At 36.9% G+C, this 25,588-nt stretch overlaps 1 protein-coding gene and 1 long non-coding RNA gene across 2 annotated transcripts; both read left to right on the forward strand.

The window, feature by feature from the left end:
* The first annotated feature begins 1,394 nt into the window (after nt 1-1,394).
* Nucleotides 1,395-9,361, forward strand: LOC129928293 (uncharacterized). Its single transcript, XR_008779883.1, has 2 exons — nt 1,395-3,626; nt 8,877-9,361. It is a non-coding gene; the product is annotated as an uncharacterized LOC129928293 (long non-coding RNA).
* A 9,094-nt stretch (nt 9,362-18,455) lies between these two features.
* On the forward strand, nt 18,456-25,374 carry LOC106074028 (uncharacterized). Its single transcript, XM_056041782.1, has 5 exons — nt 18,456-18,614; nt 19,790-19,894; nt 22,174-22,352; nt 22,994-23,101; nt 25,062-25,374. Exons 2-5 carry the CDS (start codon nt 19,816-19,818, stop codon nt 25,110-25,112), a joined length of 417 nt encoding a protein of 138 aa, XP_055897757.1. The 5' UTR covers nt 18,456-18,614; nt 19,790-19,815; the 3' UTR covers nt 25,113-25,374.
* The last annotated feature ends 214 nt before the right edge of the window (nt 25,375-25,588 follow it).

Consider the following 25,588-nt stretch of genomic DNA (forward strand, 5'->3'; position numbering starts at 1 on the left):
GTTATTTAGTGTGATCTGAATCGTTCTCGTGGTGGAATTACAGTTGAATATATCCCCACAAGTATGCAGCATTGAGACCTGCCTTTATTTCCCTCCTGATTGATTTTTTTTTATTTGCAGTACTTTTTGTATTCCCTAGTAGAAGATTACATTGTCCAAAAACACACAAGACAAAACAGTAAGCTCCATGTTCTTACAACAGTTAAGGTTAACATTGTTTAGAAATTGTTCAAACTTGTTGATTATTAGGTTGTCTATTGTTTTCTGTTTTAGACACATCTATTATACATTTGCTCACACGCCAAACGAACAAAGTCCTTGAAATTGGGATTATTATGAACAATAACTGTCTTTAGTTTTAATGGAAGCCCAAATGTTGTTTTTTTTATTCAGTAGAAGATTACATTGCCAAAAGCACATTAGACGAAACCGTCAGTTCCATGTTTTCACAACAATTCAGGTGAACATTGTTCAGACATTGTTCAAACTTGACGATCATTTGGTTGTCTATTGTCCTCTGGTGTAGACAAATGGACGTACTTGAACGAAGTCCTTGATATTGGGATTCTTTCGAAAGGAACTGTCTTTAATTCCTATGGAAGCCCAAATGTTCCAAGAAACATATATGTATTTGTTGGTGCGTTTACCAGTGGACAAGATTTAATTCCTAATGTAACTGTATTTATGTACAACAAAGTGTACTCAGAACTGGTGCTAATCAACGCAGAAAATGTTCCTGTACATCACTCAGTCATTATCATCTTGTGTATAAGCCATGTGTCCTGCGCCATTGTATACAGACTGAAAGGTCCAAAGGAACTTTATTACTAAGATCACTTTTTACAAATTACTAGAAGAGAAACCTCCACAAGTTGACAGACCGGCACCGGTTTCCAGATATTTTTTTTAATGGAGTTTATTCAGATTATACTGTCATTTTAACTAATACTTATGACAAACAGGTTAATGCATCCACTTCCAAACCACACACACACACAGAGGTTTTTATGGATGGAGTGTTGTCAGTACTCAATCATTCTCAAACTGTTTAGGAGGCTTGTGTATACGGGGCTCTGTTATCTTGTAAATAGGGGCATAGCGAGTGGTCCAAACAAGATTCAGTTTTTCAAGTCTATTACAAGATCGAAGATTATTCATAGTTAATGATTTTGCAATATGAAACATGATTGGCCTTTGTTGTTTTTTCTGTTAAATTTTCTGTGAATTAAAAAAAATATATTTAATATATATAAAAATATATATATAAATATTCTAAAGTAATGTCCAAAACCAGTTGCAGTCCGAATAGTCGCCAGCGAAAGTGTTAAACAAAGTCCACAAATACAGCTCAGATCCAATTATTTTTTTTTTCAATTTTGGAAGTAACTATTGTTAGACACCTTATTTATATAGGTTAGTTATTTAGCGACGCACCATAGAAGACGCATATTGAACGGGACTAGTGACGTTTGGGATATGTTGGGTTAGAGACTGAAAAATCAGTTAGCGTTAGAACATTCCAGGGTAACGACGTGTTTAGTGACAGAGACTTCTACTGTGGCCTTTTATCATAATAAACCCATGTACAAGTGTTCATCAGTGTTGACTACATCTCTTCACTAGTTATAATCGATGTGCCAGTTCTTGTTTGACTTGTTGTTCAACTGCACGTAATACACCCGAACAATTACACCCAAACGACTGCAGAGTAATTGGTTGACTTCAAGACAGCCTGAACTAGCAACATCACAGTGGCGACCCCGACGCTCGAAGCCCGAACCTCGAAGCCCGAACCTCGAAGCCCGACGAACATCGAACCGGACATCGGAGCAGAACGTTTACTCAGGTGAGGGTCGTGCACTCGAAGATATAAGATTTCATCGGAGTACGGCTGAACACAACATCAGCGCAGAGTGACTTTGTTCTAGATCTACATGTTCTTGATCGTACGTTCAACGAGCCGTTAACTCAGGGTGACCTTCGTCAGGACCGTAATCATCGCAACGCCTGATCTTCATATGCTGAATCGACCTACAACCAGAGAAACCGTTCATTCATAACGGGTGAGAGATCGTTAGTGAACCTGTTGGACATATTTTTTCGTCGTCATAGGAGCCACATCGAGTATCAAGTTTTACCTCGTCAGTTTCGAGAAGGACAGTTTGCCCGCTGTCAGAAGTATTGTGAGTACTACAAGTTTGGTAGCTAACTAAATCGAAATCGCTCTGTCGTCTTACCCTTGGAGAGATTCTTGTGGAGCAGTTTGCTCATTGAACCGGTTGCTTGCCACGTTTATAACGGTCACTGTGTTTAACCTTTGGAAGGTTAGTAAAATCGTATTTGCTGAACATTGATATATCTAGTATTCGTCGGTCTAGACGATATCTAGACGTGCTGATATTGAAGTTGTGGAAACAGCTACATCCACTTAATTTCGTTGAAAACCGTTAATCGTCTAACGGAACGTCGTCGGAGGTGACCTTGGTTTCACCTAGTCTACATTGGACAGTTTGGTCTAGTGAAGCAGAGTACAACAGCAAACTTCGTCGTACTACCAGAGTAGCAGCAGAAGCAGTGAACTATTGTAGAGAACCGTTATTCGTCAACCCAGATCAAGTCATCGTCAAGAAAGTCGTTATTCGTCAGCCCAGATCAAGTCATCGTCAAGAAAGCCGTTATTCGTCAGCCCAGATCAAGTCATCGTCAAGAAATTCGTTATTCGTCAGTCGTCCAGATCAAGTTGCCGTCAAGAGACTGTTATTTGTCAGTAGTCGTCTACACAAGTCAAGTCATCGCCAGAAGAACCGTTAACCTATTCGTCAGTAACTGTGTACACAAGGTCGTCGGAACTACACATACGGTCATCAACAGTCGTCGAAGAAACTAGAACATTTTGCTGTGGCATATCAGGACATCTGTGGCATTACGTGGGATACTGGTAGCACCGGAGAACAGAGTCAGAACTGGAAGAGAGGCAGTGGAATTTGTTGTGATCTAGCATATTCGGGAGTCCGAACAAAGGGATCTTTCTTATCAAAAGCTAAGTGCCATTTTTCTTATTAGTATATGTTTAGATTGCCCTTAGAAATAGATTTTGTCTAAATTTGGTACGTTAGCCTGAGTAAAATCAGGTGGTGCGCCTTAAAACCCGTCGGGGTAGAAGACGTAATTTAGATGAAAAGCTATATTATACGTTTAGGATTGTAATTTGTTTTGTTTGTGTAAACGTCATATCCGTTGTTGCCTGGTTACTTCGTGACGTTATCATTGTGTGCCATATTGTCATATCCCAACCCATAGCGATAGTCTCATTTTAATTATTTCATTTGTTTATATTATTTTAAATTATTTATTTTTATTAATTTAATTAGATCTGTATTTTTTTTTCACTTAATGATAGAAAGTGCGGGTAGGATTCTTTTACTGTGAATCAGACTAAAATAATTTTAGTTTGAGCGGTTAAAATCAAATATGATTTTGCCATGAGAATAATGCCGAAACTGGCTATGTAGTCAAACACTGTCGTCTGGCTAAATTTAGATCTGCAAATTGTTGTACATCTCTTTGGTACAATTAAATCATCTAGACTCTAATTTGAAATATTATTAATTGAAAGATGAATGAAGGTAGTACATTCTAGATATATATATCTTGTTGAAGATATATTTGACACTGTATACACATATTTATTTCGCATGGTTAAATAGAACCATAATTTCTGGATCTAGATCTATCTTATCTACTCTAGACAGTCTTAGACTTAGAGTCTACGGAGTACTCTAGACACTTCAGTCATACCAGGTTTTAAAATTGATCATAGTTATTCATACTAGATCTAATAGTCATAGTGCTCTTGATAACTATAGATCTAAATAGTATTATTATACATACTATAATATACTAGATTTAAATTTGTGTGATACTAGACCTAATATACAGATTTGAATATAACCATAATAACTCAGACTAGATTTATACATTTACTAAATCTATAGATAGAGACATAACACTTAAAACTTATATAAAAGTTTGTAAAATATAAAATAAGTACAAAGTATAGCCATAACTAATATAGGCTAAGTAAAAATATATATAAAATATAAAATACAATGGCTACATCATCATATGTGGACCTTAAGGAGGTTAAGGAAACAGCTATGCAGGACGGAAAGGCCATGGAGTTAAAAGGAAAGGACTTAGCAGCTTATGTACAGCAAGTTGTGAGGGAAGAAACGGAACGTCAAAGACAGAAAGAAGAGATAGAAAGGCAAGACAAAGAAAGAGAAAAAATTAGAGAACATGAAGCTAAAATGGAGAAGATGAGATTGGATGCAGCACAAGCCAGAGCTCAAACTGAACAAGGAAATAACTCAAATAATTATACCACACAAAGAGACAACCCTAATTCGCAAACATGGCTAAAGAGAAAGATACAAAGTTTTGATGAACAGAAGGATGACATTGGTGATTTCCTGAAAAGATATGAGGCAAAAATGTCTACATTTAATATGCCTGAAGAAGAATGGTCTGAAATACTGATAGACTTTGTTCATGGTCAAGCTCTAACAATATGTCAAAATCATGACCATCATATTGATGATAGCTATCAGGTTTTAAAAAGAGAATTATTGAATGCATATGGTCATAATGCTACAACTTTTAGAAAGAAATACTTTGACAATATACCATCATTAGGAATAGAACCCCAAACTACCATTAATATGGAAAAGGATTTTTTCAATAAGTGGGTAAAATTAGAAAAAGTGAATAGCTCTTATGAGGGATTAAAAAATTTTATTCTAGTGGACAACTTTGTAAATAAATGTGATCCTCAATTACAATCTTTTATTAGAGAAAGAAACCCAAAAACTATAGATGAAATAACAGAGATAATGAGAGTATACAAAAATGCCTATCCAAATAAACCATTTTCTGATAGAGATAAGAGCAAAGTAGATTTAATAGGATACACCAAAGAAAATGTTGATAGAAGTAGAAATAGAAACAGATCAAATAGTGGAAATAGAAAATATAGTGAAATAACCTGTTTTAAATGTCAAGGAAAAGGTCATATAGCAGCTAACTGTAGAAGAGGGAATAGTAGGTCTGGAAGTAGAAATAGATACAATGAACAAAATAACAGTAGATATAGGAGTAGAGATTGGAATGACAGGGGAAATTATAGAAATAGGAGTTACAGTAGGGAATACAAAAATAAAGGTACAGATAGGGTATATTTCATGGAAGGAAATAGGAACAATATTGCAGTGTACCCAGGGTTTGTAGATAGAATTCCGGTGGAATTAATCAGGGATTCAGGTTGTAACACTTTGGCAGTAAAAACTAAATTTGTCAAACCTCATTGGTATAAAGGGTTTACTAGGAAAGTAGAATTAGCAGATGGCACAGTAAGGGAATTTAAAGCTATAAGAGTATACATTGAAACTCCATTTTTCACTGGTTATTGTGATGGCATTGCAATACCAGAAATGAGATATGATATGTTAGTAGGGAACATAAAAGGAGTTAAAGAATGTTCAAGAAAAGAATTAGAAGACTGGCAAAACAAATACAAAAACATAAGACAAAATCATGAAAACATAGAAACACAAAATATAACAAGTATGGTAATAACAAGATCAATGGATAAACAAGATGAGAAACAGGAAAATACAATAAATGTAATAAGTAATGATAAAGAAAAAGAAACCAGTAATGTAATACAAATAGAAAATACAGATGTTAAGGAAAGAGAGATAGAAAATGAAACACAAAATAATCTTGAAACACAAATATCTCAAAGTGAAAAAGAAACAATACCCACATTTGCATTAGAACAAATGAATGACAATATTATTGGGAAAATTTATTCAAGAATATCAGATAAAAACAATAATAATCCAATGGAGAAATTTTGTATAGAGAATAAAATATTATTTAGACAAACAAGTAATGATAACAAGAAAATAAAACAACTTGTCTTACCACAGAAATATTGGAAAGATGTTTTAATCATGACACATGATAATAATTTAGCAGCACATAGGGGAGTAAAGAAATGTTATAGGAATTTGTCAAAACAAGTATTTTGGCCCAAAATGAAAGCAACAATAAACAAATACATAAACTCATGTGACATATGTCAAAAGAGATCTAACAAAAGTCTAGTGAATAAAGCACCTATTCAAGAAATGGATGAACCTACAGCACCATTTCAGAAAGTATCTATTGATTTAATAGGTCCTTTAATTCAAACTGAAAATAATAACAAATACATTCTAACAGTAATAGACATGTTTAGTAGATACCCAGAGGCAATCCCATTATCAAATACAAGTGCAGAAAATATCATTAATGCCATAACTCAAAAAGTAATTACAAGACATGGTATACCTAAAATTATATTGAGTGATCAGAGATCTCAGTTCAAGTCAGAACAATTTAAAAAATGGACTAAACAATATAATATACAACACATATACTCGTCAGACAGTAACGGTTTATGTGAACGATATGGTGGTTCATTAAAAAGATCACTAACAAAAATAATTCAAAATAATCAGAACAAGTGGGATCATTACATTAACTATGTACTATTTGCTCATAGAAACAATATCCATGAAGCAACACAATTTTCACCATATGAAATAATACATGGAAGAAAACCCAGAGATGAATTAGATGTTTTTAAAGAAAATCTAATAGACAATGAGAATAAATTAAATAATGACAGTGAAACAACAATCACAACAGAATTGAAAGAAATATGGACTCAAGCATATAACAACAATAAGAAGTACAAACAAAGTGCTCATGAGAATCTAAATAAGAAAAGACAATTGAAAACACTAGAAGTAGGAAACAATGTATTAATATTAATAAATGACCTGAAAAATAAAATTGGTAAACAATGGAAAGGTCTATTTAAGGTGATAAAACAAATTAGTGATGTGAATTATCAAATTGAAATAAATGGGAAAGTTAAAACATATCACATAAATAATTTGAAACTATATCATGATAGAGAAGATGAGTTGATACAAAACATTCAGGAGGAAATAGAAAATACATTTTCAGAAAGAGAAGAATGCTTGATGATAATAACAAATGAAAATCACAATGAAAATGATATTAAGGAAATACCTGTAATAGAAACAAAAGAGAATCAAACTTGGCAAAAGATTAATCTTAATAATCTAACTAAGGAAAAGTCAAAAGATATAACTAAAATAATACAGGAATACAAAGAAATTTTTTCCAGCATACCAGGAAAAACTAATATTATTAAACATGACATTAAAGTAACAGACACAAAACCTATCAAGCTTAAGCCATATAGAATACCGCTACATTTACAAGACAAAGTAAAGAAAGAAATAGACAATTTACTAGAATCAGGTATAATTGAACCATCAACATCTCCTTATGCTTCACCAATTGTGATAGCCAAAAAGAAGAATGGAGATATAAGGTTATGTATTGATTATAGGAAACTTAATAACATCACAGAATTTGACCCATATCCAATGCCAAATATAGAGGATATTTTACATAAATTAAATGGAGCAAAATTTTTTACTAAATTGGATTTAACTAAAGGTTATTGGCAAATACCTTTAACAGAAAATGCAAAACCTTACACAGCATTTGTAACACCATATGGTATTTTTCAATGGAATTATATGAGTTTTGGATTAGTAAATGCACCCGCCACATTTAATAGAATGATGAACATGATAATTGGAAACAAAGAAAATGTTATTTGCTATTTGGATGACATATGTATTTTTAATAATAGTTGGGAGGAACATTTGATAGATGTAAAAGAAGTATTCAAAATAATAAAAGAAAGTGGACTTACAATTCAAGCAGAAAAAGTAGAAATAGGATTGGAGGAAATAATTTTCTTAGGACATAAAGTAAATAACAACATGATTAGCCCTATTGAAGATAACATAAAGAAAGTACTTAATATTGAAATACCTACAACAAAAAGACAAATTAAAAGCATATTAGGAATAGTAAATTATTACAGAAAGTTTATAAAGAACTTAGCAGAAATAGTGAATCCATTAAATGACTTACTTAAAAAAGGAAAACCTCAAAAAGTAGTTTGTAATGAGGAATGTGTGAAAGCTATTGACAGAATTAAAGATGTTTTTAGTCATGAACTAATATTAAGACTACCTGATAAAGACAAAATATTTTATGTCACAACTGATGCATCTGGTAATGCTATTGGTGGTTGTTTAATGCAGAACTATGATAACTTACATCCTATATTATATGTAAGCAGAAAATTGTCAGAGGCAGAAAAAAAATATAGTGTCATTGAAAGAGAAGCCTTAGCTGTAATATGGGTAATTACTAAGCTAGAGAGCTATTTAATAGGAAGGAAATTTATTTTATTAACTGATCATAAACCTATTCAGTATATACAGCAAAAGAGCATGAAAAACAGTCGTGTTTATAGATGGTTCTTAGCACTAAAGGAGTATAAATTTGAAGTGAAAGCTATTAGTGGATCTGCGAATATTGTAGCTGATCTATTGTCTAGAATGACATTGGAATGAAATAAGTTTGTAAATAAACTATGATTATATTGATTATGTAATATATATTAATATATTGACACCATTTATATGTTATGAAAAAGGGAGATAAGTAAAGTTGATGTTAAGCATTTAAAAGTAAGTATGGATATTTTTTTTTTTGTGTGAATCATTTCATATATCATTGACGAAAGTTAGTTCTATGGAAAAGGGTGAGTATAAAAGAAAAATGGACAAAAGCGTATAAAAGGGTGGTAAGAAAAAATTTATTGAATGTGTAAATAAAGTTTATAATTGTTTTTTTGAAATATTGTATTTTATCAGATTACTACCAGTAAAGAACATTTGAGATGTGTAGGACGTACCCATAAGATGCCACATTTTCCTCCATGATGAACTATGTACCAATGAAGATGATTCTGGAATGTTATGAACTGTTATGAACATTGACATGAATATGAGGAACTGTCAAGATGAAGATGTCAAGATGAATAGATCAAGATTTTATGTTTGTGGTCTTCCCCTTAAATTGAAAATGCCCTTGTAAGACTTGACAGTAGTGGAAAAATATTGACATATTTTTTTTTTCAAGGGGGGGAGGAATCTGTTAGACACCTTATTTATATAGGTTAGTTATTTAGCGACGCACCATAGAAGACGCATATTGAACGGGACTAGTGACGTTTGGGATATGTTGGGTTAGAGACTGAAAAATCAGTTAGCGTTAGAACATTCCAGGGTAACGAAGTGTTTAGTGACAGAGACTTCTACTGTGGCCTTTTATCATAATAAACCCATGTACAAGTGTTCATCAGTGTTGACTACATCTCTTCACTAGTTATAATCGATGTGCCAGTTCTTGTTTGACTTGTTGTTCAACTGCACGTAATACACCCGAACAATTACACCCAAACGACTGCAGAGTAATTGGTTGACTTCAAGACAGCCTGAACTAGCAACATCACACTATACTATATAAAAAAAACTACTTTTGTTTTAGAATTATCAGACGTTCATTCAGATTTCAACAGTAGTTGAGCAGTCAAGGTTATTGAAAACTTGTATATAGTTCATGATCAAATACTCTGTTCATTGTAATATAACCGCTGGAATTCATCAATTCTGAAGTCATAGTCGCAGATATAGGAGCATTTCCAGAAGTTATTTTTTTTAAAGGAAACCTCAGAATTTGTGCTATTCAATTTTAGCTTTATCATCACAGGAATCCTTGGGCCTTAGGCCTCTTTTTCTTTGCCTCTTTTTTTGGGCTTTATGTACCTCTTTTATGGGCCATATTGCCTCTTTTGTGGGCTTTTTTTTAAATAGGTTTTTATTTGTAAGTTCTCATAATTCACAAGTATTAAATCATAGACAATTGAAAAGTGATTAACCTAAAAATATAACATTTCCAGAAGTTAACTTGTCATCAGAATCAGATAGCGCTTCGGCAATACAGAAAATAAAAAAATGCATGAATGAATGAGTGAATATTGATTTTAAACTGGTTTAGTTGTTCACTAATTTTTTTAAAACTATATTTATTGACACGTTTAATAAGCAATATCAGGTGACCGAGCCTCGCTCGGATGAATAATTAGTTAAGGGTATATACCCGAAGTCATTCTGGAAATATTGTTGTAATTACGAAAATGAACGATCGGGTAAAGACTATCAATCCGAAGAGTTGCTTCTTTCGCGTAAAACTATTGGGCTATAATAGGCTTGGAAGAAAGTCTTTGCAGTGTTACTTCTAAAATGGTTACTTTCTGACATTTAATATTGCAATTAATATATTCATTATGGCTCTGAGACATGGACACTTTACAGAAAACAACTAAGACTTCTTGAGTGCTTTCACCAAAGATGCATGCACTCCATCATGGACATACGGTGGCAGGACTGCACTACAAACAGCCATGTCCTTTCCAACGCCGGTATGGACAGTATAGAGAAATTTCTTATGGTCCGACAGTTGCACTGGGTAGGGCTTGTATCCCGTATGGGAGACGAACGTTTGCCAAAGGCAGTCTTTTTTTGGTGAGCTAAAAGGTGGTCGACGTAACAGAGGCGCCCTACGGAAACGCTTCAAAGACCATCTTAGGCGTCAACTTTCCTTGGCTGACATAGAAGAGAGCACCTGGTTGTATGCGGCCTCCGAACGAGACAGCTGGAGGTCACTCACGAAGGCCGCGGGATACACATTTGAGACCAAAAGAAAATCGAACTCGAAGACAAGCCTTATTATTATGGCTTTAGTAAGAATCATCAAGTAATGCAAAATCTCTACGTTTTAGTGTAAAACGTGCACCTAGTATAAAAGTAAAATCGCGCATTTTTTCCTAAGAGACTTAAAAACATCACGTTAGTATTATTAAAGAAGCGTTATTGTGAGGCATCTCTTTTACTCCGACAACCTTTCAGCTTACTAAAAAAAAAGATTGCCAAAAATATGTTCGTCCCCCATACGGAATAAGTGCCCTTCAAAGCGGATTATAAGAAGTTCATACCATTTTACAAGAATATCGCTGTTTGTATTGCGGTCTTTGGTGAAGTCGTTCAAGAATTCTCATGTCTCAGATCCACATTGAGGGGTAGAGAGAATCACTGGTTGACACTGATTTTTGTAGACAGGCGGAGCGATTTATTTCGCCACACTCTCGCTTGGAGGCGTCCAAAAGCACGACTATCCATGATCACATATCAACCTCTCTTTTAAGCAATGTGTCATTTGATACTATGCTTCCCAGATAATGTGAAACTATCTACCACTTTAAGGGATTATGCGCGTTGATCTTTGGGCTGAGTAAGTTTTATTGGGTGACTTCTGGAACATGACTTCTGTTTTACCGAGGTTTATAGGTTAACCAAAAAAAGCAGCAGCGTGATGAAAATTCGTTGACGCGAGCTCGATATCATTAGGGCCAGCCTTAGGCCTATGCTGCAGAAGTGGACCCCGAAGATTCAAAAGCCCCGCGCTAATTCTAGGTGTAAATTATTAAATTAAATAATTATGATTTATAATAGGGTTCCTGTGGTCTCCTTGTTTTCAAGGAGCTCCTGGAAATCTCCTGAAACTCATAAAAATGTCCTTAAAAAGACAAAATAGTCATTTTGGGGTGTCAATCAATATGGTAAACGCCAGTCCTACGCGTGTCAATATGGTAAACGCCAGTCCTACGCGTGATATAAAAAAAAACGGCATTGTTAGCTTTCATTTAATAAAAATGTAATGCAAATACGAATTTATTTTCTAATACAAAATCTACATTTTTACTTATTATCCTTATCCCTACCCTTACTGGTCCGCGCGAAATCCATTTCACATAGGGCCCCGCAAATGTTAGGGCCGGCCCTGGTTGTGCAAGTAAGGCATAGATAAGCTTTGTTATGACCATTGCCTATGTTTTGGTATGGGACAGTAGACTTCGAAGCTTAAACACATTGCAATAATTCACCAGCAAAATAATAACAAAGTAAAAGCTACCTACGGGTGTACGTAATTAAAGTGTAAACAATTTATAAAGCCTTTAAAACACAATAACTAATCATACAAAAAGATATTTAATTTCATTATTTTTCTTCCATAGTTTCATAATGGATCAATGTACAATAAGATGGTGCGCAAATGTTTAATTACGCCAATTGAATCATTAAAACTTGTTCTTGTTTGCGAAGAAATGTCTTAGTGTACTGCTGTGAGCCTAGTGACGTAAGCGGTGTCAAGTTTTTTTCCCATTGACGTCATGTAGAAAATTTCATTCATAAAACATTCTAGCCAAAATTAATTTTTCGATAATGAGCCATTTTCAAAATGATATAACGGTCGAACTCGAGTTTTCCCGATGTGGCCAATGAGTTGAGAATTTTTTTCTCACTATTATGCACATACCGTGAAATTTTAAAGAAAATCGTTAGAGCCGTTTTCGAAATAAAATTTATATACATATAAATATATATACATACATACATACAAGAATTGCTCGCTTAAGAGTATAGGATTACTAAATCAGAGGTTTTCAACCTGTGGATGGTGACCCCTTTTAGGGGTTGAATGACCATTTATAATTTATTACTCTTGCCTGTCGGAAAAATTAGGGTTTTTAGTCTATTTATCATGTAATTTTTTGTTTGTTTTGTGGTTTCTAACAAGCAGATTTGTACCATACTGTTTTATTTATGATAACACAACAAAGGAACATCATTATACTCATATTACTCAGATTAGTTTTCATTTGATAAATTATGAATCGATTGTCAAAAATAAAGTTAATAAAAAAGAAAACAGTGAAGGAAGACGAATATTTTGCTAGAGGATACAGATTGGCGCTTTGAGTGAGTGTAAAGAGGATACAGATTGGCGCTTTGAGTGAGTGTAAAGAGGATACAGATTGGCGCTTTGAGTGAGTGTAAAGAGGATACAGATTGGCGCTTTGAGTGAGTGTAAAGAGGATACAGATTGGCGCTTTGAGTGAGTGTAAAGAGGATACAGATTGGCGCTTTGAGTGTAAAGAGGATACAGATTGGCGCTTTGAGTGAGTGTAAAGAGGATACAGATTGGCGCTTTGAGTGAGTGTAAAGAGGATACAGATTGGCGCTTTGAGTGAGTGTAAAGAGGATACAGATTGGCGCTTTGAGTGAGTGTAAAGAGGATACAGATTGGCGCTTTGAGTGAGTGTAAAGAGGATACAGATTGGCGCTTTGAGTGAGTGTAAAGAGGATACAGATTGGCGCTTTGAGTGAGTGTAAAGAGGATACAGATTAGCACTTTGAGTGAGTGTAAAGAGGATACAGATTAGCACTTTGAGTGAGTGTAAAGAGGATACAGATTAGCACTTTGAGTGAGTGTAAAGAGGATACAGATTAGCACTTTGAGTGAGTGTAAAGAGGATACAGATTAGCACTTTGAGTGAGTGTAAAGAGGATACAGATTAGCACTTTGAGTGAGTGTAAAGAGGATACAGATTAGCACTTTGAGTGAGTGTAACATCATTGTTTGAAGGTAGGCTGATTGTTTTTTTCTGTGTTAGTAACTTCTTTGTAGTGAGTTTGATTCGTTTAACATGTTCTCCTATTTCACACTGATGTGACCACGATTTGGTTGTCTAGAGGCAAGGATCATCGTTGTGAAGAAATTTTTTTTTATCAGAAAGCAAAACTACAGAAAATAGTCGACCTGAGAGACATCTTTGTCACTTTAAATACTTCAATGTTACAATGCAAGGATACAAATACATTATGCCTCGATTTGTATGAGAAGATCCGTTCGTCCAAATTAAACTTCAACTTTGGCAATCAAAACTGGATGAAAATTCAACTTATATCGTGTCAAGTTGATCTGCTTTCTATGAGAACAAAAAGGGGGGCTGATTGAATCTGAGAGAACGACTACATTGGCCGCTTCTTTACGTTGCATCACCTTACATGTTCTAACCCTGACTCATACTGATAGGGCAATCTCTTGTCCGGATATCTTTAGAGACAGGTAGAGGCAAGTGGAGAGATAGACACAGTGTGCATAAGTTGGTCTGCAATAGGAAACATGATTGGCCTTTGTTTTTCTGTTAAAATAATAGTTAAAGAAAAGACAACTCTGTGAATTTTAAAATATATATATATTTATATTTCTGTTGATGTAACGTCTGTACTATATAAAAAAAAAACTTCTTTCATTCATTCAGTTTAAACTTCGTGGCAGTAGGCAGCACTAGACCTCAGGAAGCAGTCAGAAGTAGACCTCAGGAAGTAGTCAGGAGTAGACCTCAGGCAGTGGGCAGGACTAGACCACAGGCAATGGGCAGGACTAAACCTCAGGCAGTGGGCAGGACTTGATCTCAAGCGGTGGGCAAGACTAGACCTCAGGATTATTTCGACGACAATACAAAGCTTATACGACAAACAGCCACCCTTCTCTAGCCAAATGACAGGTTTTGACTTACATATTTGGAAGCCTGAAAATTTCTTTTTTGTTTAATAATCGACACCAATATTGTAATATTTCTTTAGCCATAATGCTAATAGCACTCAAAATGTAATCGGTATTTAGGTTGACAATATTTATAAAGCTTAAAAACCTTCATCATTTTTAAAGCTTTTCTAAGCAAAGAATGATGGCATTGTTTGAACAGATTTATACCAAGTTTGTTCTTTCCACCTAAATCTGGATTTATACAGTTTTCATTGAGAACTGTCCTAGAAAGTTTTATTTTAACGAATTTAAGTTGTTTTTTTTTCTAAATTGTTCTGAATGTTCTTTTTAATTGCCTTTTATTGATGAGTCTTTACTTTATCGTTTTGACGTAATTACCTAGTCTAAATACTATTGAAAGCATTACATTGCTGGCTAGAGGACACCACGTTACCGAGACGTTTTAGTACACGTGTTGATGATGTCTGTGTGATTGAGTCAAGTGTCTTCTACATGTTACGATATGTTCTCGTCTGATGTCACTTTATCATCCTGTACAGTGTATGCACCATCCTTTACAACTTGAAGAGTTCTTTGTCCGGTGTCTGGTACACCCACTTGGTAACTCTCCCATACGAGTTACTTCTCTTGACTTCATACTGAGACATTGAAACAAAAATTTAAAAAAAATGTTAAAAAGTTATGATAAAGGTTTAGATCTTCGCCATTGTCTACTCCAGTGGTCCCCAATTATTTTTTTTTAAGTTCCATTAAGCTTAGGACACGTGCCGCATATGTAAGAAAAAAACATCGAGTGCGATAGAACCGTTCCACTTTACTCTGCGCATGCGCTTTGGGAAGGAGTTCCAAGGCGCCGTATAACTTTTATCACTGAATAAAATCCGCGGTCAGTAGTTTGGGAATCCTTGGTCTACTCCAAAACTCCTTCAAAAAATGCACACACACTCACACACACACACACAAAGAGAGAAGAGCAGAAATATATATATATTTTTTTTTAATTTTTACTGGAAAAAGCTCTTGTTGTTAACGTCATTTCTTGAAATACAAAAGCTGATGGTGAGAGTGACGTCCGGTGGTGAAGATGGTGAGAGTGACGTCCGGTGAAGATGGTGAGAGTGTCGTCCCGAGAAGATGGTGAGAGTGACGTCCCGTGAAGATGGCGAGAGTGACGTCCGGTGAAGATGGCGAGAGTGACGTCCGGTGAAGATGGTGAGAGTGTCGTCCCGAGAAGATGGTGAGAGTGACGTCCCGTGAAGATGGTGAGAGTGACGTCCGGTGAAGATGGCGAGAGTGACGTCCGGTGAAGATGGTGAGAGTGACGTCCGGTGAAGATGGTGAGAGTGACGTCCGGTGAAGATGGTGAGAGTGACGTCCGGTGAAGATGGCGAGAGTGGCGTCCGGTGAAGATGGCGAGAGTGACGTCCGGTGAAGATGGTGAGAGTGACGTCCTGTGAAGATGGCGAGAGTGACGTCCGGTGAAGATGGCGAGAGTGACGTCCGGTGAAGATGGCGAGAGTGACGTCCGGTGAAGATGGCGAGAGTGACGTCCGGTGAAGATGGTGAGAGTGACGTCCGGTGAAGATGGTGAGAGTGACGTCCGGTGAAGATGGCGAGAGTGACGTCCGGTGAAGATGGCGAGAGTGACGTCCGGTGAAGATGGCGAGAGTGACGTCCGGTGAAGATGGTGAGAGTGACGTCCGGTGAAGATGGCGAGAGTGACGTCCGGTGAAGATGGTGAGAGTGACGCCCGGTGAAGATGGTGAGAGTGACGTCCGGTGAAGATGGCGAGAGTGACGTCCGGTGAAGATGGTGAGAGTGACGTCCGGTGAAGATGGTGAGAATGACGTCCTGTGAAGATGGCGATGTCAAAATTGAACTGTAAGACAAACTAAGTGTAAAGATTCTCTAACACCCACGAGGCGGGAGTAAGCCACATAGTGTCTACACCTCCTGCCTGCTGTTATCTTTCCGCAAACCGAACAGAAATGTAAAACTAGGAGTCACTCAATCAAGTTCCAATGATGACGAATAATCTAGCAGCGTTCAGTGGTGGCCATTAGTTTACTAGGGAATTTTATGACCAGCACAGTGACTTATCGCATTTACGTTACTGTAATTAAAAATTTATTAGAACATGAGCGAGCTAAATGTGCCGTTGCATTTTTTTCTTTATGGAAAACTTATATTTTAAAAAAAAGTGGTGTCAGAAGTGTCTCACAACTTCAGAAGCTGAAAGTAGTGCACGTCAACAAAGGAATGTCGCATCACAAAAACCTAATGATTCATTTCATTGGTATTTTGATAACCAAAAGTTAGTATGTCGTAGTGGAGTCTCTATCAGGTGTGATAAACTAAAATCGCTATCTTAAATATGATAAAATTATCAATGTTCAAAATACAGTCTAACTATGTACATTGAAACATAGCTACCTTTTAAAAAACTTCCCTTAACATGAAACCCTTTAGCCTGGATACGCCCCTGTAACTCTACTACATAATACTTTTTATGAATATTTCTTCTTCTTCTTCCTACTAGCCTTACTACTGAGCTGTAAACTCTTGAGCAGTGTTTGCCATGGTTAAATAGTGTGATGTCATCCTCATGCAAGGTTAAACTGCAAGGCTAAACTTCAAGGCTAAACACAAGGCTAAATTGCAAGCCTGAACTCCATAAGTAAACTGCAAGGCTAAACTTCAAGGCTAAACATAAGGCTAAATTGCAAGCCTGAACTCCATAACTAAACTGCAAGGCTAAACTTCAAGGCTAAAAATAAGGCTAAATTGCAAGCCTGGACTCCATAAAACTGCAAGACTAAAATTCAAGGCTAAACTTCAAGGCTAAATTGCAAGCCTGAACTCCATAACTAAACTGTAAGGTTAAACTAATGAGACAACAAGAGTGTGACTAAAGAGGCCAATCCTTGATACACAGCTGCGATCGCAGGTTGGACATCTGTAATCACAAGGCGCCACTGCATTTTCACCCTTCTTTCTACTACTGTTGTGTATGGCATCTGCAATCCGAGACCCTTCCTTCATGCTCTCTCTCCATGTGGATTTATCCAGTGCCATTTTTTCTCAGATGCTAGTGTCGATTTTGAAGAGCTTCATGTCGCGTTTGCATACATCCGTATACATTAGAAGTGGACGAACAGCGGCTCCCCTGCCTTCTGTTAAATCGCCATACAGAATGTCTTATGGAAGTTGACCTACTGGCATTCTACGAACGTGACCAAGCCAGCAAAGGCGTCTGCTGCTGATAACAGATCGGATGTCTTAGCACACTGCTCTTCGTGGCGCTTCCTAATTTGTTATTTGATCTTTTATCGTTATATTATTGTTATCTTGCCACCTTATTTTAAAGATCCGCCTTAGGCATCGGAGGAGGAAGATATTTAGCTTTTTTTTCCTGCCCTGAGTAGGTTGACCATGTTTCACTTCCGTATAGCAGAGTGCTCATCACACAGTTCCGGTACACAACAGTGCTACTAAAGTGTAGTAAAAGGTCTATATTATGTATTTAAAAAAGAACAACAGCAGGATACTCTCGTTAGTCTCCCTTTCAATTTAAGTAGGCTCCTACACTGACCTACATCCTACATCAGTGTTTCCTAAAGTGGGGTAAGCGTACCCCCATGGATACGGGAAGACTTTGGAGGGGGATACGCGTTGTACATCATTAACTATGCTGATTTTTTAAAATACCCATTTCTTAAGTTCATTCTTCTGATTGATGCAAGGCGAGGGGTTCTCAGCATTACCAAAATTAGAAAGGGGTACATTTTAGTCAAAAGTTTGGGAAACACTGACCTACTCTAACAATTACGAAATCAAAGTGGGACCAGGTCAATGCTTTTCATTCAAAGCAGCCTACATGAAACGTGTAGCCTAGTATTGTATTAGTCGGTGATAATGAAACGGAATCGATTATGCGTATCTGACGCTATCGCAAGTATTTTTTTGTCAACTATTTAGCTTAGTTTTCAATGGGATCGTCTCCTGATGACTTTAACCCCCAGTTATTATCAGCGCCTGTATCGCTTTGGTCCTGTGGTCCATATCTTAGAAGTATAAAGTCGGCCTGCGCCAAAGGGAAGTCGCCTTTTTTTTGTGAAACTTTTTGTGACAGCGGGGTAAGTTGTGGTTTATCTTTTGTGATAGTTTGGTGATTGGTTTCATGTCACAACCCATGACCAGGGAGTACAATGTGATGTAATTTGGAGCTAATTAGTTTTGTACCATATTGGAATAATGTATTACTTTCATTTGATGACGTATCATTTGATAGTGCTACCTAGTCGTGTGGTTTGCGCTCTGGACTGTCATCTGATGGTCACGATAGTCCCGGGTTCAAACCCTGCCCTCTGCCATCCACCGCCCTCCTGTGGGAGGTTTGGGATAGGATGTAATCAACTCTAATCTGAAGGAAAATCCGAAACATGTTAAACAAAAACATTAGAGACGTCATGTCCACAAGCGTAAATGACGAGCAAAATTTTCGTTGCATTTTCTCATCCATATTTTGGGATGACTGTAATTCTAAAATTAGAAGAGACCAAATGTCAAGGCTACGGAAGTAACTAGATCGAGGCCATGTTGGCAAGTTTGTTCCCCTGCACTGTTGTGTGCAAGAAGAGATGTTATCAAATTTTAACGCATGTTAGGTCTCAATATTTATAGAACTTTGTTTTTTTTACTTCACAATAGACACATCTTTTTACTTGGGGGTAATAAATTCTTTGCACAATTGTGTTTTAACTGTCAATTTATTTGGGGAAAAAAAAGAAATATAAATAACAAATCAAATAAAAGTTACAAATCATCTCGATAAAGTTCACATTAACAGTAGACATTAACAGTAGACAGTGCATATAAACAGTAGACATTAACAGTAGACAGTGCATATAAACAGTAGACATTAACAGTAGACAGTGCATATAAACAGTAGACATTAACAGTAGACAGTGCATATAAACAGTTGACATTAACAGTAGACAGTGCATATAAACAGTAGACATTAACAGTAGACAGTGCATATAAACAGTAGACATTAAAAGTAGACAGTGCATATAAACAGTAGACATTAACAGTAGACAGTGCATATAAACAGCAGTAGACATTAACAGTAGACAGTGCATATAAACAGTAGACATTAACAGTAGACAGTGGATATAAACAGTAGACAGTGGATATAAACAGTAGACAGTAGATAGAAACAGTAGAGATATACAAATGGTAATGAGATTGAAGTGAATTCTGTTTTGTTTCGTTGTTTTATCTTGTTTTGTTTGCCTCCCCTGTGACACAGTCTCCTCAGCCAAACCATCAGACACAATGGACTCTTCATTCTTTGGAACATGGGAAGTGGACAAGGACCAGACCACTGGTCTGGAGGAGTTCGGCAAAGTAATGGGTGAGTACTGAAATTGAAGTTTCTGAACCTTTGGCTTGCATTTTTTTTAATGAGACGAGATTACATTCACTGTTATTGAACAGTAACAGTGACAGGGATGGACGCTACAGCGTTGGGTAGCCTCTAATTATGAAACCGAAATATAATGACCACATCAACATGCCCACACACTCACTATTTCGGACCATTACAGTAGTAGAGATAGCTGTTAGTGGTGCCTGTCGAGATTGGTTGATCTCCTATCTACCTATTATTATGTATGATGATGATGTTTTAAAATTATTTTTACCAATTTAATGTATTTCACCAAAGAAATCAAAGTCGTGTTCAAGTTTCTACCGAAATGTGACAGTAAGACAAACGAAATATTTATTTATTTAAGACGTTGAAACTAGCGAAGGACACTTGGAAGAACTTTATGTAATCCAGGGCAGATAATTCTGTCCCTCCGATATTGAAATTATGTTTACTTTTACTACAGGCTCTCTCATAATTCTATTGTTATCTGCTGGGGAGGGGGGAGGTGTTAACGTGGGCCATTTTTCACTATTTGCATGCAACAGTGTTTGTTTCTTCTATATAGATAGCACGACTCATGGGAGAAAAGATAAGCGTTTATATCTCATGATTCATAGCATTTTTTTTTTGGTGGGGGGGGGGGTGTAAAGGACTAGTAATGAATTAAAGTAATTACGCCACAATGCTATATATGTGCACATCCGCAACCAATCCCTTTGTGTAGTCAAAAGTTTACTTTTATTTTTATTTCCGAGGCCGCACAACATAGATAATACACATTTACATTATTTATGCCACAGATTACAGTTATTATAAAGGTGAAAGACAGTAGAATGCCAAAGGATTGTGATGCTAAAAACTTTAAAGATTATTTTGAACTATTTAAATAGAACTATAAAAAATTAACTTATAATTAAAAATTTATTCTTTTCCCATGAGTAGGCCTATCATTTCCAAGTGATAACTGATAGACAGTGGTATAGTATAGGGTTACTGTAGGCTTATCTTCAAATAGGTCATTGATAGAACCAATGTGATAATTTATTATATTTTTTTTGTGCTTGGAGTAGAGCTGATAAGTGCAGTGACACTTGGAACAAAGGTCGTCTTTATCAGGAGCTGGTTTTATCTGACTCCGCGAGATTAAAGACAATGGCTTGTTCATTAATTTATCTGACGATGATAATAAGTTGATGTATCGCTTGGGTTTGAGGATTAGAAGGCATTCGTTTGCGTTCTACAGTTTAAATAGGAGTTTCAATATTATACAAGCTCACACCCCCCCCCAAGCCCACCTCAAAAAGTGACAGTGGCATTACTGGGGGGGGGGAGGTGCGGACCGCATTGGGTGACACTATATTAATCAAAAGTAAGAAACAAGAACATTGACCAAATAAACAAGCAAACTTTATAGTTGAGGAATAATCAATGAAGGTATGAGATGAGCTGTTCTAGCGTGTTTCAATAAAAAAAGGAACAACGCATGTAAAAAAAAAACAGTTTATTTTGTGCAAGGATTGAGGAGTGCCGTCATTCACCACTCGCACGTGCACACTGTACTCGGTATCTTTAGTTGAAGGGGAGGAAACAATTCATCAATTCCATGGCATCCTGTCATCACAAATTTAGTCCCAGAACGACAATGTTTCTATCAAGAAATTGAGATTTACCAATTCAGAACCGGTAGGAAGCTCAAGCTCCGTTTTACAGTTCTAGAAATCAATGGTGTGCATATTATGTTAATTTCGTGTTGTTGTTTTTTTGTTTTAATCTGAGGTTACCCACGGTATTATGTAACCCAGTAGAACAACAACCTTTGACTCTAATGTTAAAAAGAAAAATGTTTTTCACTTACAATTTTAGCGCCACTTTGTGTACCTTTTCTAAAACGTAAATGTTTTCATGTTAAGAATTATGTGATAAATTTTATTTTTACACATAACACGCTTTCCAATGACACTTTATCCGATGAGAAGGTTATTTTAAAATGTAAATGTTTCCATGTCTATTTCTCAATGAGGAGAACTATAGTTATGTACTATAAGCACTTTCATGCAACAATTTTCTCTGAGGAGAAGATTGTTTTAAAACCTAAATGTTCTCATGTCTAGGTTTCTCTGAGGAGAAGATTGTTTTAAAACCTAAATGTTCTCATGTCTAGGTTTCTCTGAGGAAAAGATTGTTTTTAAACCTAAATGTTCTCATGTCTAGGTTTCTCTGATGAGAATATTGTTTTAAAACCTAAATGTTCTCATGTCTAGGTTTCTCTGAGGAGAAGATTGCCCTGTACAGAGAGTTGGTCTACTCCTTCACCATCAGCAAAGATGGAGACACCTACAAAATTGAGATCGACTTCAAAGGCAAAGCCCCCAACGCCGTGTATGAGCTTCAGTTGGGTCAAGAGGTCGATTACAAATCAATCGATGGATACACAGCCAAAGTAAGTTAAGAGTGTTAGACAGTTACTTGTTCATTACACAATCTGGTCAGACAGACTATGTCAGTGGATCGATAAAGGTGCATTGCACAATTTGGACAGACAGAACTAGGTCATTAGCTCGATACAGGTCAATAAAAATTCTTCACAGAGAGATAGGTTATTAGCTCGTTACTGGTACATCGCACAAACTGGAAAGACAAACATAGGTCATTAACAAGTAAGTTAGATCGTACAATCTTGACGGGCATTAGCATTATTTCACAGTTGAATAACACAATCTGAACATTCTGATTTATTATAACTAGCCTGTATAGAAATACATTTACAAAAAGCTTATCGTAAAGTTTTTGGTAGTAAGAAGTCTATGCCTTCAATCACTATGTAGATTGTAATCTAATTCATTTACACATTTTATTCGAAAGCTTTTTGGATCTGATCGAGTTCTGAAGTCAATTGAATATTATATTTTCTAATCATAACGCCTTGTCAAATTAAAAGGAAAAACTTAAAATGAATTCAATAAATGAAAATAAATGAAAGAAGAGAACTGCAAAGAGAGACAACCGCATAATATGTAGACAAAGAGTCACTTCCCATTATTGGATTAAAACTTGATCTCTATTCGATCTCCTTCCTTGCAGTTGACATTGACAGTCGAAGACGGCAAATCAGTCGAGTCCTACTACTACGGTGATAAGGACCTCAAGTGGACAGTCACAAGATCAGTAGAAGGAAACGTCATGACTGCAGTAAGTACACAGATTATATCATCGTCACCCCTAGAACGATATCCAGGGGTCAGTTGGTCACTAAGGTTGACTTCCTCTTATTTGCCTTAGTCCATTAGTTGAGTAAGATCTCCTTTCAGACCTTGCGATCTATAGGGCAGACGATGTTAAGGTCATCTGATTCTCTGGCCAGAGGTTAACGAGCAGGGTGTCATGTTGCCAGCACAACAACAGCCATCCTGAATTTCCCCAACAAAAGTCAGGTACCGATTAGAGTTAGGCGGACTCAGGGGCGCCCTAAAAATCACGAAATTGAAAACCCTAGTCTTCACTGAGATTCAAGCCCAGTACTCCAGTTTAAGAAGCGAAGCGCTTAACCGTTGAGCCACAGCGCTAGCCCCCCCCCCCCCCCCCCCCACTGCTGTACTCAAACGGAAGCAAAGGCTCGCTTATTCCGTGAAGTCATCCACCACGTGTATTCTTTCCTCCCACCTGGCATTGTGACCTGTTTAGTTTGTACACGTTGTCGTCACGTGATCCAACATAACACAGACAGCGGAAGCGATGGGCGGACAACATTAAGAATTGGGCGGGATCTGTCTATAGACGAAACTTTAATCCTGGCAAAAGTCAGAGAGAGATAGGAATGAAGAGAAACAGTTGGAGGAGTGTTGTTTCCCAACGGTTGGCGGAGTGTTGTTTCCCAACGGTTGGCGGAGTGTTGTTTCCCAACGGTTGGCGGAGTGTTGTTTCCCAACGGTTGGCGGAGTGTTGTTTCCCAACGGTTGGCGGAGTGTTGTGTCCCAACGGTTGGCGGAGTGTTGTGTCCCAATGGTTGGCGGAGTGTTGTTTCCCAACGGTTGGCGGAGTGTTGTTTCCCAACGGTTGGCGGAGTGTTGTGTCCCAATGGTTGGCGGAGTGTTGTTTCCCAACGGTTGGCGGAGTGTTGTGTCCCAATGGTTGGCGGAGTGTTGTTTCCCAACGGTTGGCGGGTGTTGTGTCCCAATGATTGGCGGAGTGTTGTGTCCCGATGGTTGGCGGAGTGTTGTGTCCCAATGGTTGGCGGAGTGTTGTTTCCCAATGGTTGGCGGAGTGTTGTGTCCCAATGGTTGGCGGAGTGTTGTGTCCCAATGGTTGGCGGAGTGTTGTTTCCCAACGGTTGGCGGAGTGTTGTGTCCAATGGTTGTCGGAGTGTTGTGTCCCAATGGTTGGCGGAGTGTTGTTTCCCAACGGTTGGCGGAGTGTTGTTTCCCAACGGTTGGCGGAGTGTTATGTCCCAACGGTTGGCGGAGTGTTGTTTCCCAACTGTTGGCGGAGTGTTGTTTCCCAATAGTTGGCGGAGTGTTGTTTCCCAACGGTTGGCGGAATGTTGTTTCCCAACGATTCAACAAAGACAGGTTGAAATTCGTTTTTGAGGGCTCTTGGCTTGATGAATAAAAATGTGCGACACTTTGTAATAATGCTTAAGTTGAGTCAAAGACTCTAGAACTTTAGGCCCTTGGAAAATATCATATCCCAAGTCGCAAGTCGAATGCCGAGCTTGCCGGGGAAACTTCATTATATTCCTTCTCAGCAGTGTGGGTGTCCGCCGTAACATAGCCCATAAAGGCACCCCAACAAGGTTTTTTGTTTTGCTTACATATTGGCCTAATGGTCTTCTCAAAACGGCCATATTCGTGAATTAGCATTCAATAAACTTAAATCGCCTACAAAAAAAAAATATGTTCCTTTAATATCCCTCACCTGAACAGGCAATACTTCAAGCATTGTATATCAGTTAAAATAAACAATACATTCACAGCGAAGATATCGAAATGAAGCACAGTAAACAATGAACAAACCCCATCTTTTTATCTGTCCTTTATTTATGCCCTATCCACTCTAAAGGGAATTCCTCCAATTGCCAGGTAAGAACCAAAATTTGAGGTTGAAAAAAAAATCTGTGTTTTTAATTTCTTAAATTTCTTTTTCTCCACTTCAGGTCACAAAGTTGGCCGACACAGAACTAACCCAGAAGCTGAACAAAGCTTAAACTGAGAAATAACAAACAAACAAAAAAAAACTCAGACTTTTATTATGTATAGTGATGGAAAGTGTCTCTGACTTCAACAGCCTCACTTTGGATCAATGACCTCGTGAACTTTGGTCCTAAATGTTAGTTTGACCTTGACATCTGTTGTTCCTTTGCAATGGCATTGTAACCTATCTGCAACCTTCACCTTAATGTCAACTGTTTAGTTATAACCTTGAGTTGCCAATTAAACAGATTCATTAAAGTTGGTGTAGCATAATAACCATCAGTGTTCGTTGTTTGTTATAGTTATAAGTCTGTTATAGTTGGATGTCTGTTATAGTTACAAGTCTGTTATGGATATATATTATACGTATGTTATATGTTTAATATGTATAGACATTCGTTATGGATAAATGTTTCATATGGTTGTTTGTTATAGAGAACAACGGAAGGATAAATAGATAGATAAATGAATAGACACATAGAGGAATTAA

This window comes from Biomphalaria glabrata, chromosome 9 (assembly GCF_947242115.1).
Source record: "Biomphalaria glabrata chromosome 9, xgBioGlab47.1, whole genome shotgun sequence".
NCBI classification, from domain to species: domain Eukaryota; kingdom Metazoa; phylum Mollusca; class Gastropoda; family Planorbidae; genus Biomphalaria; species Biomphalaria glabrata.

Bases quoted from the DNA above. Each gene is read 5' to 3' on its own strand.
- LOC106074028 (XM_056041782.1), top strand. From the start codon at position 19,816: ATGGACTCTTCATTCTTTGGAACATGGGAAGTGGACAAGGACCAGACC. The intron at 19,895-22,173 runs GTGAGTACTGAA...TCTCATGTCTAG, and splicing joins GGAGTTCGGCAAAGTAATGG to GTTTCTCTGAGGAGAAGATT. The intron at 22,353-22,993 runs GTAAGTTAAGAG...CCTTCCTTGCAG, and splicing joins TCGATGGATACACAGCCAAA to TTGACATTGACAGTCGAAGA.